The sequence below is a fragment of the Delphinus delphis genome, chromosome 3 (genome assembly GCF_949987515.2).
Source record: "Delphinus delphis chromosome 3, mDelDel1.2, whole genome shotgun sequence".
NCBI lineage: Eukaryota > Metazoa > Chordata > Mammalia > Artiodactyla > Delphinidae > Delphinus > Delphinus delphis.
The window spans coordinates 129,150,204-129,165,895 of NC_082685.1; the positions used below are offsets into that span (position 1 = coordinate 129,150,204).

At 41.1% G+C, this 15,692-nt stretch overlaps 1 protein-coding gene across 1 annotated transcript in view; it reads left to right on the forward strand.

The window, feature by feature from the left end:
* The first annotated feature begins 813 nt into the window (after positions 1–813).
* Positions 814–15,692, forward strand: part of MIER3 (MIER family member 3) — a 31,716-nt gene continuing 16,837 nt past the window's right edge. The window contains exons 1-5 of the mRNA XM_060009472.1: positions 814–852; positions 2,296–2,320; positions 5,279–5,424; positions 13,884–14,018; positions 15,227–15,347. Coding sequence (XP_059865455.1) covers positions 844–852; positions 2,296–2,320; positions 5,279–5,424; positions 13,884–14,018; positions 15,227–15,347 — 436 coding nt within the window. The 5' untranslated portion in view covers positions 814–843. The remainder of the gene's footprint in view (positions 853–2,295; positions 2,321–5,278; positions 5,425–13,883; positions 14,019–15,226; positions 15,348–15,692) is intronic.

A 15,692-nucleotide genomic window follows, 5' to 3' on the forward strand; every position in this document is an offset into this window, starting at 1 on the left:
CTATTTGGCAATTAACAACCTCTAGTACTGTTCTAATTTTTTTTCCCGAACGTGCAGAGTTTGTATTTTACAAGCATCTTCTTTGAATCGTGCAACTCTATTCACTGTCACTTCTTTGCCCTGTTGATCTTTTGCCTTTTCTTCCGTACTGTCACTATCTTCCAAACCTGTTTGGCAAATGACCACTTCCACCGTCCACTCCATGGGCCAGTGTACGCTGATCTGCATCCCCCATTCCTGCAGGTCTCTTAGGGGAAACCGCAAAATGCCTGGTCGCTGTCCTCTCATTCTGGACTGACACTGCAGTCCATCAGCCACTTCTTCCATTTCTCGGGGCTTCCTCTCGGCCATCCACCACCTCCTCTCTTCTTACTTAGGGAAGTCTGTCGAGTTGTCCTTCCAAGTCTCTTGCCCCTCTCCCCAACGCCCTCCCGGACCGGAGCGTCTGTCGGTCGGTCCGCAGCCACCCCGGCCGGTTCTTGGGCCTCGACTGGGTGGACATGGGTCTGTCCTGCGCCGATGTTTCCATCCGTCCCCCGTCTGCCTCCAATTCGGCAGGAACTTTACTCCAGCCGAGAGGCGAAGGGCGGGTGAGTGCGGGTGCGGGTCGAGGCGCCCGCAGCGGGCGCGGGGCGCGGCGAGGGGCGCCGGATGGGGTGGGCTTGCGAGCGGGCCGGGGGTGTCGCGGGCCGCCCTGCCCTATAAGGGGCCGAGCCGCCTCCGCCGCCGGGCGGGTGCCGGGCGGACCGCGGCGGCGGCGGCGGCGGCGGCGGCTGCTATTGGCTCAGGCTCCCCATCCGGGGACTGGGCTCGGCGCTGCTCGTTCGCCCTAAAGGTACCAATATGGCGGAGGTGAGCAGGGAAACCGGGCAGGAGCGGCCGGGCTGGAGCGGGTGCCCGGCGGCCTCCCGCGGTCCCCGAGCCGGCTTGGGGGATCCGGGGCCCTTTCTGCGGCCCTACGGGGGGCGGCGTGGCGGCGCGGGGCCGCGGGGCGGCGACGGGCGGCGGCGGGGCCGGCCGGGGGGCGGGAGCGGGCGCGGGAGCTGTCTCCCTCCGGGACTAGGCCGCGGCGGCTCCTGCCCCGACCCGGCCGGGCGACGGGGCCGGACGGGAGGCGGCGGCCGGCGGCAGCGAACCCCGGCCCGCGGACGCCGCCGTGCCGTGCCCCCGGGCAGCTGACGCGGGCCGCCGGAGCCTCCGCGCCGCCTCCTGGGGCCGGGGTGGGTGGAAACCGGCCGATCCCCCCCTCCGCGGCCGGATTGCAAAGCGGGGAGCGGGCTGCGCCACTGCCCTGCTGGAGGAGTGTTCTGTGCCCCCGGCCCATTGGGTCCAGGCTGCGGTGCGAAGGAACCTCAAGCTCCACTTTGCTCCGGGCGCGGAGGCGAGCGGGATGCGCGGCCGCTGGGCTTCGCGAGAGGCGAGCGGGACTCCCCGCCCCGCAGCCCGGGAGGTGCGGGAGCTCCTGTGGGTAAACGGGGAGGACCAAGACCCTCGACGCTCTCTCCACGGACTCTCGGTAGCCCCACTTTCCTCCGAGCTTAAGGGGGGAGGCAGGGCGAGCGGAGCTGCCCTGGCCGTGTCCCCCGGGACTAGTGAGCTTGGGGGGAGGGGGTGGCGCAGCAGAAGCCCCTCGGCAGGAGCACGCTAGGGCGAGGGGCTCGCTGGCGGGCCCGGGGAGCGACTGAACACTCTGGAAGGAACCAGCATCTCTGGGACTGCGGATCCGCGTCTCCGGACGCCGCAGAGAGTATGGGGGGGCTTGAGCTTTGGTTTGGGGGCGAGTGTCCGGTTGAGAGCTGGCTACGCTCGGGGGCAGAGGACAGCACAGGAATTGGGGCTACCGGGCCCCAGGAGGTGGACTGGATGCGCAGGGTGAGTCCCTTCCAGGAAAGGGTGTTAGGTTGCGAGTTGTTGTTTGGGGCCGTGGAGAGCCAGGTGGGATTTGGGGGACTCCTGAGATGCCGGGGTATGGGGGACCGATGCTGTGAGCCGACTGCTCTGGGTTGTGCTTCTCTACTTTGTAACTTGCTGAGCTCCAAGCGGAGTCTTGGAGTTGCCAGTTAGACACCGGGCTTCGTCCCCGGTGTGCGAGTTTGTACACTACGGACTCGGGGAGGAAGGCGAGGCAGCCAAGAGGGGCCCGAAAGGGGCCGGGAGCGATTGGAGCGAAGCTACGTCTTGCACTTTTGGCAGCTGCGGAGGAGCGCTGGGCTCCGCCTCCTCTGCGCCCTGTTGCCGGCGCTGCCTCTTTCCCTGGCTGCGCGATCTAACCGCACGTTTTCTTTTCTCTCCTAGGCTTCTTTTGGAAGTTCGAGCCCAGGTTTGTCCCCTTTTCTTACTTTTCAGTGGGTCCCAAAGGGTGATGGGGACCCAAAGATCTATTGCTCAATTTTTCCAACAGAAATTTGTCTTGCGAGTTTTTCATCATTTGTTTTTAAGAGGTTTCAGTGTTCATTTTGGTAATTAAGCTGTTGGAGGAAGGAACAGTTACACTCTTTTCTCACTTTTATCTGGCATGTTGAAAAAAATACTTTTGTTACAGAGCTGCTAATTGACAAACGTTCTTTTTAAGTAATAGATCTTTAATTCTCACATATCGTGTTTTTTTCTCCAAGTCTGAAACGGTTAATCCCAAATCTTTCCCAAACTTTCCACTAACTTTAGCAGTTTAATTTAGATTTTAATTTTTTTGAGAAATTGTCTCTTTAATTTGTCAGAACTTTGGGGGTGCTTATATTGATCATTAATCCTGACTCTCCATCTCCCCTTGTTTTGTCTCATACATTTTTCATAATTGAGAAGTGTCTGTGGATTGTATTAAATGCAAAATTGAGAGTTACGTAAAGCTGTCCTAATTAAAAGAAACACATACTTTATGAGTTTGGCAAAGAAAAGTGGTAATACAGAATTTTTGAGGTGAGACAACATTAGATCATCTAGGACAGTGTTTCTTAACCATTTTGGTGTTAGAAACCCCTGTCAGGATCTGATGAAGGCAAGGGACTCTGTCTCCAGAACTCTGCACATAATGGATAATTGCATATACCTTGGGGTTTGTGGAACCCCTGAAACCCATCTATGGCAGAGACCTTTCCTCATGTGCTGAAATGTTAAGGACAGCTTTGTTTCAGTTTCTTATTCTCTTTCCAGCCCCCTTTTGGCTGCCTCTTTTCCCTCTCATAGTCTCCAGGAAAAGTGCCTCTGAACTAGTTCAACTCCCTTATTTTACACTTGAGGAGACTTCTAAATAACTCTACCGAGAGTTACCTAGTTAATAGCAGAGTCTGGATGGGCTCCCAAGTCTTCTGTTACCACATGTTGCCTTAGAGTCCATTTCCTTGCATATTACTTCGTGTCTTTAGTCAACCTTTAATGTCTCACTTGATTATCGTTTAAGGTATTATGAAATAATTAACATCAAGTAGAAGAAATTTGTGGCTATTTTGAAAATAGCTATGTCTTTACATTTAAAAATTGTTTTAAGTTTCTCTAATTTTGAGACAAACATTTCTTTGTTATAGCTGATTTCAGGGAAAGAATATTTATGTACATGATGCCAAACATCTGGATGATAATGGAATTTTTCCATTTTGTATCACTGTCTGCTTTTAAGAAGTTGCAATCTAAATAAAAAGCAAAAAGTGTGGTTTTGGTGTTTAAACAAACTTATAACTTGTTTATAATCAATTAGCCAATTTTTAAGAACATTTTAGAACCAGAAGAAACTAGAGGTCATTAAACCAACCCTATGAATTTTATAAATGAAAAACTGGACCCAGGCCCGGACGGTTTAAATGACTTGCCTCAGGTCCCAGAAAGCCAGGGACAAAGCCAAGAGTAGACCCTCAGGCCCTTCTGTTTCTGGCTGTTATTGAATGAATACTTTCGTCTTTCAGGGGAAGCCTTAAAGTGTGCCAAGTGATACGTGGATTAGAAAGAGGGTAGAGCTCTGCTTTCAAAGAGGTAGAAAAGTTACCATCTACTTCATACCTTACACTTTGGCATACCCCAAAAGTTTCCTGGAATTCCTCAAAGAAAATTTGTAATGGTTGATGTTCTGCTTTTCAGCTATTTAACAAATATTCATCTGTCTCTAAAATTAACTTAAACTACCTATACTTCAACAGGCTTTCAAAATGAGCAGGTTAATATCTTTCAGCATTCAAAAAATAACATTATAATGTAAACCTCCTAAAGAATAGAGTCCCATAGGAATTTTATTATTTTTAGGGCTAATGATTAGAGTTCTCTGAACTCAGAATCAGAAACGTTGAATTGTCTGTGTTTTTTTCCATAGTGAAAAATCTTTGGTCTAGTTCAGTGTTTTGGTAATGATCTTAATGTCCTTAAATGTTTAAAATATTAAATAGCTTGACTAAAAACACATCAAACTTTTTGTGTTGAATATGCTTCCTTCCACTTCTCCCTTTCTCCACTCCAAGATTCTAATACTTCTTTCCTTGCCTGCTCTGAGAGTGATCTAATTAAATTACATAGTAGAGTAAAACAAATGGAGAAAATCCTGTTTTTCATAAATTTGACTTCATTTTCTCGGGATTATGGATAGTATTCATTTCTCCATTTGGTTTTCAGGGTATCCTGTTGACTTCAGATTTGCCATTAAAAAGCATTACCATCTTTTTTTTTTTTTTTTTTTTTGGCCACACCACGTGGCTTGCAGGATCTTAGTTACCAACCAGGGATCGAACCCATCCCCCCTGTGGTGGAAGTGCAGAGTCCTAACCACTGGACCACCAGGGAATTCCCAAGCATTACCATCTTATAAACAAGTTGGAATTGACTAAAACAACTTGCAATGGGATACCTCTTCCAAAGCTCTTAGATATGATTTTCTGTATTCCCTTCACATAACCTTAAGAACTTTATTAGTAGTCCAAAGAAAAGCATGCTTTTATGGTTTAATGCTGGGGAGCTTGAAATACTGTTATAGACGTGAAAAGTGAGGTAGTGCTTTTGAAGACTGAATTGCTGTATAGCTGCTTCACAGAAATTTGTATTTGTTCTAAAAACCACATTTCTGTTGTGATTTGAACCTTTATTTGAGGGTTAGAATTTGAGTAAAGTTAATATTCCCTTCTACTGAAGTTTTTAGCCTCACTATGTAAGACTCTTGTGAAGTCTTCCTTTCATAATCCATCTCACATTTTTCTACTGCTTTTAGACAAGTGTATTAAGGAACTGGCAGTAGAACACAAGTTATTTTCTTTTGTAAATAGCCTTGTGAACCTGTAAAGTGATTCAGTTTGTTTCCTTCCAGTTGGGTCTTTGTCGTCTGAGGATCATGATTTTGACCCCACTGCTGAGATGTTGGTCCATGACTATGATGATGAAAGAACTCTTGAAGAAGAGGAAATGATGGATGAGGGTAAAAACTTCAGTTCTGAAATTGAAGACTTAGAAAAGGTAAAGGATTTTACTTTAGTATTTTAATACAAACTTATAGTAAAGATTTTGACATTCTATTATAAATTATTTATAACCTACCTGAAATAAAAATAGTATCAAAGGATCTACTGTATAGCACAGGGAACTGTATCTTGTAATAGTGTATAATGGAAAAGAATCTGAAGAAGAATATATATGTACACACACATATTTATAAGAAGATATATACACACACACATATATATAAATAGCTGAATCACTTGGCTGTACACCTGAAACTAACACAACATTGTAAGTCAACTATACTTCAATTAAAAAAATAGTATCAGCGTATTTCCTTTTGACCTAACTTGTACAGAAAGTTACTGCTTTTCTTATTATTTTGAAGGATAGCCTAATAAGTACATTTTCATATAACTTTTAAAAATTATTTTATGTTTGTTAACCTGTTTTTAAGTTTATACCAGGACAATGAACTAGGTACATTTACAGATGAGAATATTGAGATATAGAGAACTGTAGGAAACTTAGTTCTGAATCCTAGCCCAGCCTCTTTGCATTATATCACACTATTTTACTGAGTTTAACTAAGCTTGAGTTTAACTAAACTTGAGTTTAACTAAGCACTGCACTGCAGTAGATACAGGGAGAAGTTCTCCTTCAAGAAACTTAAAATCTGATGGATTACTATAAGGAAATTGAGAGAGAAAAAGTTTTACTCTGTTTTTAAATTTGAATTAGTAATATCCTGTTTCCTTCCCACCCAGTTATCTTTTAGAAAGTCGGGAAGGTAAATGTAGTTTATAACTTTTAAAACCCCAAATCAGTATAAATTCAAATGAACTGGATTTTAAACATATATTTATACCAGGAACTACAGAGAGAGGGGTTCCTTGAAAAGATTATACTTATCTGTAAATTAACCTTATTTGCAAATTTCTAATCAGCCCAGAATAACAAAAGTTTTCAGGAATAATACTGAGTTTTCATACTTCTTTTTCTTGAAGAAGACAAAGCACATTCTTAAGTAATCTCTTCTGCTATCTTTGTGAGGCAGGGCTGTGCTATTATGGCATTTCTTCTTTCATCTTAACACACAGGGAAACAGAAGCAGAGTCTTCAGGGCCTAGACCCCAGGCTTGCTCCTGTAGACCTGAAATCTTCTAAACATGTTTATTCCTTTGGCAGATTAATCCAACATGGTTGCGGTTAGATTTAATCATTAAAAAAAATACATATATCTCCTATAAAAGCCAAACAGATTTGGGAATATAGAGATAAAATTGTTAGGAAATAATCAAGAAGAAAAGTCTTACCTATCACTTCTTTCAGGGGTGATGATAAGTTGTTGCCTGTTGATGAGAGAAGATACCCAAGAGTCTCAAGCTCTGCCTTGACTTTATTCAGGGAATTCGTTTCTACCTCTTATGAGTAGGTAGCCTAGAAAAATTGAGAATTATAATCCAGCTAGCATTATCACTAAGCCAAGGACTGTGGTGGGTCCTGGGATGGCAAAAATGAGCAATTTGACAATGTTTCTGATCTCTGGGAGCTTATGGTCTAGTGTGGGGTGACAAATGAGAGCAAAGATTTTTTTGATGTCCTCTGCTAAGAACTATGAAAGCAGTAAGCAGTGAGAGCTATGGGAGAAAGCAGTAGCAGAGAGAGCTACTCTCTCCCTGAGTGAGCTCATCTACTCCTGTAGCTATTTATGTCTAGTAAAAGGTGTTTAGCCTCATGTGGAAGTTCATGGAAGGCTTCTTAGAATACATACTTCTCTCCTGTAGTTTTTTATGTCAGGACACTGCTGTGGGCTTGGTCAAAAGTCCCAGGTGGTCTCATAATGCACCTTCCTTAATTATGTGTTTGCTGTTAAAGATAGGGAGACAGCAGTCTATTTACAGCATGACGTAAGAAAATAATATAAATGTGCTAGACTGTGCTTTAACCACACAAATAGATGTTTTGTCAGTAAACTAGTAAGAATTTAAAATTTCATTTAATGTGTTAATGTAGTTCCTACTTGAGTATGGGTAATCTCGTAGAGATTTTTATGGGCTGGTAAAATTTTGTTTTTCAGATTTGTAGGTTTTCTTCTCCCAGAGATTATAGTAATAGCTGCTTTAATCTGTGTGGTGAGTTTTAAAAGAAAATAGGAAAGATATAGAGAAATAATCAACAGCAAAGAGTTACTCACTTAGCTGTTCACAGAAATACCTAGTTTCTATTCCTGTGATTTTCATTTTGTTTAGTAAACTCCAGTAATTAAATCTTTGTAATGATACCTGTCACTGAATTTGTAGATTCTGAAAAATTACAGGCCTTTAAATGTTTCAACTTCTCTGTACTTAGGCAGTTTTGCTTCTTGGCATTTTGTCGCATTCTTGGAAATTGAGACAGAACAATCCAGGTGATTTTTAAACAAATTCTAGTGAAGACCTAAGAGCTGTGTCCTTGCTCAGAAGGCTAATCCTTCTCTCATTGAGCAAGGGACAAGAGGAGCTGTTTCTAAGAGTGACTGACTGCTCACTTCATCTGAACTGTGATTCTTATCTGCAGTAAAGCATAACTGTGTAGATGTGGTCTCTGTTCTTTATTGATGTTTAATGAAACATGAAAACAAAGAAAAGAAAGAGTAGATAGAGACACAAATATAAAGAGTAAAGATCATTGTATTTTTAGAAGAAGTTTGAAATTATTTCTATACAATTTAAAATAATGTATTAATCTTATATTATTGGAACAGTGATTTAGGTGTTGGTACATGGTAACAGCCTTAGAGCCTTGGTGTTAATGTTTTAGAAAACTACAAGTTGTTATGCTCATAGTAAATAAATTTGATAGTCTATACATATGGCCTTTATTTTGGTGCTTACAAATTTTTAGTACATTATATGTTATGGAAAATAAGAGCGGTACAAAATCAGTTTTCTTACGGTAGCACTTTGGTAAGTATAGAGAATAGATTACGTGACAAGATTTTAGTTATTAACCATACTAAAATAAGGTTTATGTTATATTGTTCTACATTTTAATTTATTCACATTACTGTTTCCTGAGAGATTTTAATTTAATAATCCTAGATTTAGATCTATAACTTTTAAAAAAGTAATTTACATTTCTGCCTTTATTAATATATAGATTTCTCCTCTGATATGCATTGTGAAATGAGACTTTGATCTAGGTCCTTACTGATTTATTTTTAAAGCATTTTAAAAAGTTATATGTATGCGGTTTTGCATCCAGTATTATAAGATACCAGACTGGTGTTATGTGAAAATTAATTTGTACCTCATTTAGACAGTGTCATTTGACCCATTCAGCAACACCATCAGGTGTGTCAGACAAGTATTAGCGTTATTTCCTTGGCTCAGAGGCCTTGTTGATTGTAAGATGTACTGTAGATTTAGAAGTAGCATAGATGGGAGCAGGGAGGGACATTACTATGAGAAATTTGTACAGTGGTAATGAGGTGCATCCTGATTTCTGATATGTGAGGTTATGCATCATAGGATTAATGAAATAATGTTTTTTTTATTTACAGATGAGGAAATAGAGGTGAGAGAGGTTAGGTGATTTGCCCACAGTAGTAGTTAGCAATTAGTGAGTCCTCTGCCTCTAAATATTGTGCTCTTCCTGTTACAAATCCTTTGACTTACAAAACAGTTCATTTATAAGTGTGACTGGACTCAGATGTGTCCCTTGAAATTTAAATAGGTTCAACAAAATGCCTGAGAAATATTGTAGAAGAGAAAAATCCTCATCCCTGGGATAAGGTGCTAGATCAAACTTCTAAGCTGATCTAGCCACCGCAGATCCTCAGAGATGTTGAGATTTGCTAATTCAATTTTGAAAACATTTCTTCTGTGCTTCAAAGGACTAAGTGCTTTATTAATAGGCTCTAACAGAAAGCTCATTTGTAAAGTGCTTCAGAGACTGGATTAATCTTCTCCAGTTTTGCTTCAAAGTTTTAGTACAGATAATTTCTGTGTTTTGGCACCAGCCCCTTCTAGGGGTCATTACAGTGTCATCCTTTGACTGTATTAAGGAGGTTTCCACAAAGAAGGTCACCTTCTCCCTCAACAGATGATCATGCTTGTGTGTTTGTAGAGAAAGTAGGATTTTCGTGAATGACTACCCAGAACCTCCTGTTTGCCTCACACATGCAAACTTAACTTTTATGCTAATTCTTCCTTCCTTCTCTCCGGTCCCAAAAGTATCTTCCACATCCCAGGCTAGTCCCTAGATTCCACCCCTTTAGCCCTCAGTTTATTCTTCTACTTATTTTTTTTATTTCAGTATGGCCTCCTACTCATATATTTCCCACATTTGGAAATTCTGTTTTGACCCTGTGTTGCCCTTCAACATTCTCTTTTTATAGTGTATGTACTTTCTCCCCTCCCATTCAGTCCTCAACTTTGCTTCTCCCAACAGGTTGTAAGGTCACCAATATTCTTGATTGACAGATACAAAGAATTCATGTCTGCTTTATCTTGCTTGATCTCTCTTTGATATTTGACCCAAGTGACCATCCGTGGTTTCTCCACCCTTGCTTCTTTCTTAACTTATACAATCCTGCATTTTCTCCTAGTTCTACTTCTACCCTCTGGTGTTTCCCTCTGTAGTACTTATGGACTTTTCTTTCTTTACCCTCATTTTAATTGATGGTATTCCCCAGGGTTCTAGCTTTTGTCTTCTCACTCTGTATTCCTCTTCTGGATAACTCATTCAAGCCCAGTGCTTCGACTTTCACCTTAAATCATCTACTGTCCCACCCTCTACCCTTAAGTTTATTTGTCTTTTGTTTTGGTCTTATAATGATGCTGTAGCTATTTAACCTTCTCAGGCCAGAAATGGGCAATCCACTTAGACTCCTGTGTTACCTACATTCCCTCTATCACGTAAGTCAAGAAATAGATTCTTTAATTCCCTTCTTAGTTCAGGCTCTTATTCTTCTACTCCCCCTAGGATGTCTTTTTCAAAATGCAAATCATATCTAAAATTTTCTAGACGTGTCCCATTGCCTATAGGGTAATATATCTGAAAATTCTTCTAATAAATCATAGATCCCCTTCTCTTTACTCTCTCCCTGAGTGAGCTCATCTACTCCTGTGGCTTTAAATATCATCTAGATGCTAATGAATGCCAGATTTATATCTTTAGCCCAGCCTGATCCTCTGAGCTCCAGGCTCTTAGCCAACTTGACTTTTCCACTTGGATGTTTCATAGTCCTCTCAAACTTAACTTTGTGTCCTCTGCAGAACTCTTTTTTTTTAAATTATGAAATTCACCGTATTCTTCTCCTCTCAAACATTTTGTTTTTTTTAATTATTTTTTTTTTATTTTTGGCTGAGTTGGATGTTTTTTGCTGCACACGGGCTTTCTCTAGTTGCGGTGAGCGGGGCCTATTCTTCGTTGTGGTGCGCGGGCTTCTCATTGCAGTGGCTTCTCTTGTTGTGGAGCATGGTCTCTAGGCACGCGGGCTTCAGTAGTTGTGGCTCGCGGGCTCTAGAGCGCAGGCTCAGTAGTTGTGGCGCACGGACTTAGTTGCTCCGCGGCATGTGGGATCTTTCTGGACCAGTGCTTGAACCCGTGTCCCCTGCATTGGCAGGCGGATTCTTAATCGCTGCACCACCAGGGAAGTCCCTCTGCAGAGCTCTTAATGTTTTTCCTTCATAAACCTTTCCTTCCTTTAGTCTTTTCTACCTCAGTAAAAGTTACCACGATAGGCAGTTGCTCAGATAGAAATCTGAGGAGTTGTCCTTCTTTCTCCCTTTTACTCCAGTAGCCCATTTGATTACACCTCAGAATACATCTCATCTGTTCACTTCTCTCCATGTCTGTATCACTACCCTAACCCAGCATGCAACTCCTAAGTGGTCTCCCTGCTTTTCTCTTCCCTCTTCATCTCCCCAAACTTTTCTTCATACAGCTGCCCAGGATTTAAGAAGAAATAAAGTCATGTCACTCCAGTTTTATAATTCTCCAATGGCTTCCCATTGCCCTGGGAGTATGAAGTCCAAGTTTCTTTCCCATGAGGCCTTTTGTGATCTGCCTCTGCTTGTCTTTCTAATCACCTCTTGAGCCATTCTTCATTCTACTCTCTGTGCTCTGGCCATTGGCTTAGTGGAAAACCATATTCAGGCCTCAAGTGTGTTGTTTCCTTTGCCTGGAATGCTCCTCACAGGATTGGTCACTTCTCAGACTTCGGGCCTCAGCTGAAGTCATTCACTGTCTGACTCTGTAACCCTATGACAGTAGGCCCTCCACATAATTCTGTGTCTCAGGACCCTATTGATTCCTTTTGCACGCATCTTAATTGGCAGTTCCATATTTGAGTATTGTTAGTATCCCCCTAGTCTGTAAGTTGTAGAAGGGCAAGACCTGTGTTTCATACCAGCACCTGGCACAGTGGGCTCCTGGCACAGTCACTGCTCAGTCAGTGTTTCTGACGATGAACCACAAGTCCCTAGCACACAACCCTATCTGTTAAAAGCCTCTTCATCTTTCAAGACTTAGCTCAGTCTTTGTCCTCTGTGTGATACTTCCCTACCATATACTATTATTCCTGGAGCGTAGGTCTTCCCTTCTCTGTACCTACCATTTCATAGCACCAATTCCAGAACTGATTAAAGCAGCTAGCACCATGTTTTACAGTTGTTAACTTTTCAGTTCCTTCCACCAAGACTGAATTTCTTGAGAGCAGGGATTTCTTTTTTGTTTTTGGAAATTGTATTTCTTTACCCATAGCCAGTAGTCCTTCACATGGTACCTAGAGCTCAGTAAATGCTGTGTTGATGGGAAGATGGACTGTCAGTGCATGATGAGTGAAAGTTGCCATCTCCCCAGTTCATGGAGGGAATCTGAAACTGTAAAGTTTTGGAGAAATATTGCTAACAGGTGGTTGGCAAAGGCTGTAACCAGTCTCCTCTTACAACTAGTGTGAACCAGAGGGAATGGGCTGCATGGACTCTGCAAGGAGCAGGACTGGAGAAACTCTCAATGTGGTTCTGGCACCTTCGAGGGGTTCTTTCATTTGGGAGAAGAATACTTCATGAGGTTTTCCCGTGGCATGGGTGAATTTCTGTCCATCCTGACCATCCAACTTAATTTGTGCTGAATTTGTCCATGCTCCCAAAGCAGCTTTTTACTGATTCCACTTCCAAGCTGAAAAGATTTCATGAGTGGCATGGTCATTGGAAAGGTGCATGTCTGCTACTGCAGATTCACAAATTAGCATTCTGTCATATACCTTATTCTAATCTCATAACATGAATCTGTTTCATTCAGGCATAGTGAAAAATATAAGTTCTATACTGCAAAGGTGAAGGCCAATTCTTAGGGACCCCCAGAACCTGTGTCCCTTGTGGGCCCTGGTGGGCAGCCAGCTGGCTCTCTGGGAGACATCACTGGCTCTCCTCAGCTCACTTTGTGATCAACTGTAGGCATGTGTTGCATACTCTGCTTTCATGCTGTGTGCTTCATGACTTAGATTTTTTTTTTTAAAGGGAAAATTAAACCGTAAGCTAGTTTTAAAAGTGAATCTCTTAATAGATGGACATAAGCGTCTTTAAAATATTTAAGAAATTAACTAGTTCATGAATATATGGTTTTGAAGTCATTTAAATGATAATTATAAACAGTTCTATGCATTTTAGTGGTTGAATTAAACTACTTTAAAAAAGGAAATATAGCACTTATTTTCAGATTAGTGGAGGGAAAAAACAATGACTGGGTGCCACTATGTGGCATGGCATAAGTATTCATAACACAGGTAGTCCTGCAGCCAGAGTCTGTAATTTTATCAAAGCAGCACTGCCAGTAAGAGAACTTGGGGGCCTGGGATTCGAACCCAGAATTAAGCCTCAATTTTCTCATCTGTAAGATGGTGGTAATGCAAACTTCATCAGACAGTTGTGGGAAAAAAACAACTGGTACAGAATATAGAGACAGTAGTAGGAATATCAAAGGATAACTGTGTCTTGAACATTAATATATAAACATAATAGTGTTAGTAAATGTTCAGCAAAGGTTTTCTCATTAGGTATCTTCCAAATAACATGAAGAATAAACCAAGTGGTCAACTGTTAATTGCAAGGAAACAAGCTAAAAATTATGTGAAGTTATTGATTGATTAATCGGAAATGTTTTCAAGGCGAATTGTTATAGTAATATAAAAGCGAAAAAAAAGTCTGCATGAAGGCAAATATTTGAGGAAGTTTTTAAAAAGTAAAATGATGCTGGAAAATGAAAATTAAGATGTTAATTGTTAGACTTTTGTTCATATATTAATTATAGCTCTAGGTGTTTGATCCTGTTTTCTGGATACAGTTACAAAAAGCAAAACTAAAACTTGGTTTTGATTTGGTCCTGCTGTTTTGATAATGTGCTTTATGAACATTAATGGCATCAAGGTTTATCTGAGGTTCAGCATTGTGGCATCTGCTGAGTTCATGTTTGTGTTCTGGCTTGAATAGGAAGGAAACATGCCTCTAGAAGATTTATTGGCATTCTATGGCTATGAACCTACAATTCCAGCAGTTGCAAATTCCAGTGCAAATAGCTCCCCAAGTGAACTTGCAGATGAACTACCAGATATGACACTAGACAAAGTAAGTACAAGCATGTAGAAAAAAATTCCAGATCTGTTACCATTGACTGTTTTTATTAGTTTAATTTAAAGCATTTCATAATTCTGAATTGTAAACTTCGTATGGATGCATTGCTCTTATCATTTTGGTGACTGATTTGAATATTGTTTGGCTTTGATCTCACTACTTTAGAAGTAGTAATAGCTTCATAATACTTTGCATATTTGAGTATTCTTCCATAACTTTTTATCTTTCCTGTGTAGACATACTGTATCTAAACTTAGATTTTGCCCTAACTTCTTTTGATCCTGTGGACACTTGAATGCATTGATGAATGAATCCCCCAGAAGTTTTCAAACCAATCTGGCTTAGGCATGGAGTGGTTGGAGAGAAGTTCTGTTTTCTTGGGCTCTGGGAGTGACAGAGACCATAGCAGCCAAGGCCTCAGTGATACATCTTTAACATAGGCTGGTTGTAGGGGAGGCCTAGTCCCTGCCAAGGAGAATTCAGTCATGGTCTCTGCTAACAGATCCCTGGGAAACTTTCCTCATCTTCCAGGTCTCAGGCAGGGAGAGGACTCCACATCTTCCTGTGAGTTATGTTGTTCCCACTTTTCAATTAAATGTGATATTAATGTACCAAAAACCTTAATGACCATAGTCATTCAGCAAATATTGAGTGCCTACTATGTACCAGGCACAAGGATGACTATATACTTACATAAAAATTAATTCTGAACTGTTTCTTTTAAAATTATATCACTGGTCGGAGTGGTGCATTAGTTGGACTTCTAAAAAATTATCGGAAGAGTGGAGTTTGGAGACTTTCTTGTTTTCTTTTAGTTATTTAAGTTGGCAGAAAGTGAGTTTAATTTTTAACCACTTAGAAGTAAGATTATTTTTGTTGTAAATTCACTAAAAATTAGTCTACCGCTTCAGATAAGTTCTTTACATACCCACAAATTAAGAAAATTGTTTGTTATATCATAAATGTATAATAGTATAGCATTAATATTATATATAATTAGTAAATGTTATTAACTAATTGTGTACGTGAAGTAAATTATAGGAGAATTTCAAATTTACTTTTCTCAAAACTGAGACTTCAATTAGTTCTTAATTGTATTATAATACCATAATGTTTATGAATAATGTTATAAAGACTTTTTTTTTCAAAATTGATGGGATGTAATCATTTCTAACCCTAGCATTGCATTCCTATTCTTATAGGAGGAAATAGCAAAAGACCTATTGTCAGGTGATGATGAGGAAACTCAGTCTTCTGCAGATGATCTGACACCATCTGTGACTTCCCATGAAACTTCCGATTTCTTCCCTAGACCTTTACGATGTAAGAAATCCAATCATTACTGATTAGTAGTAGCACTGATACTGTAGCTTGAGTACATTTTGTTACATTCAGTAGTTATGTCAGAATATCTGAGTGTTTTACTTAATTGAAATAAAATACTATTATAATCTGAACAAGATTATAACCTTTTTTTATTGGGGGAGATGTAAACTAATATGCTCTTTAAAAACGAAAGCATTTGCTTGGTTTTGCAGGGCTGTTTTCTTTCCCAAGACTCATCTGTTGCTAGGGCAACCAATCTTAGTTCAGCCATGAAATTTTATAGACATTTTTTGGATTTCTGTTAAAAGGCTCTTACTCTCCTGATAAACTGCTGTCAGTTTG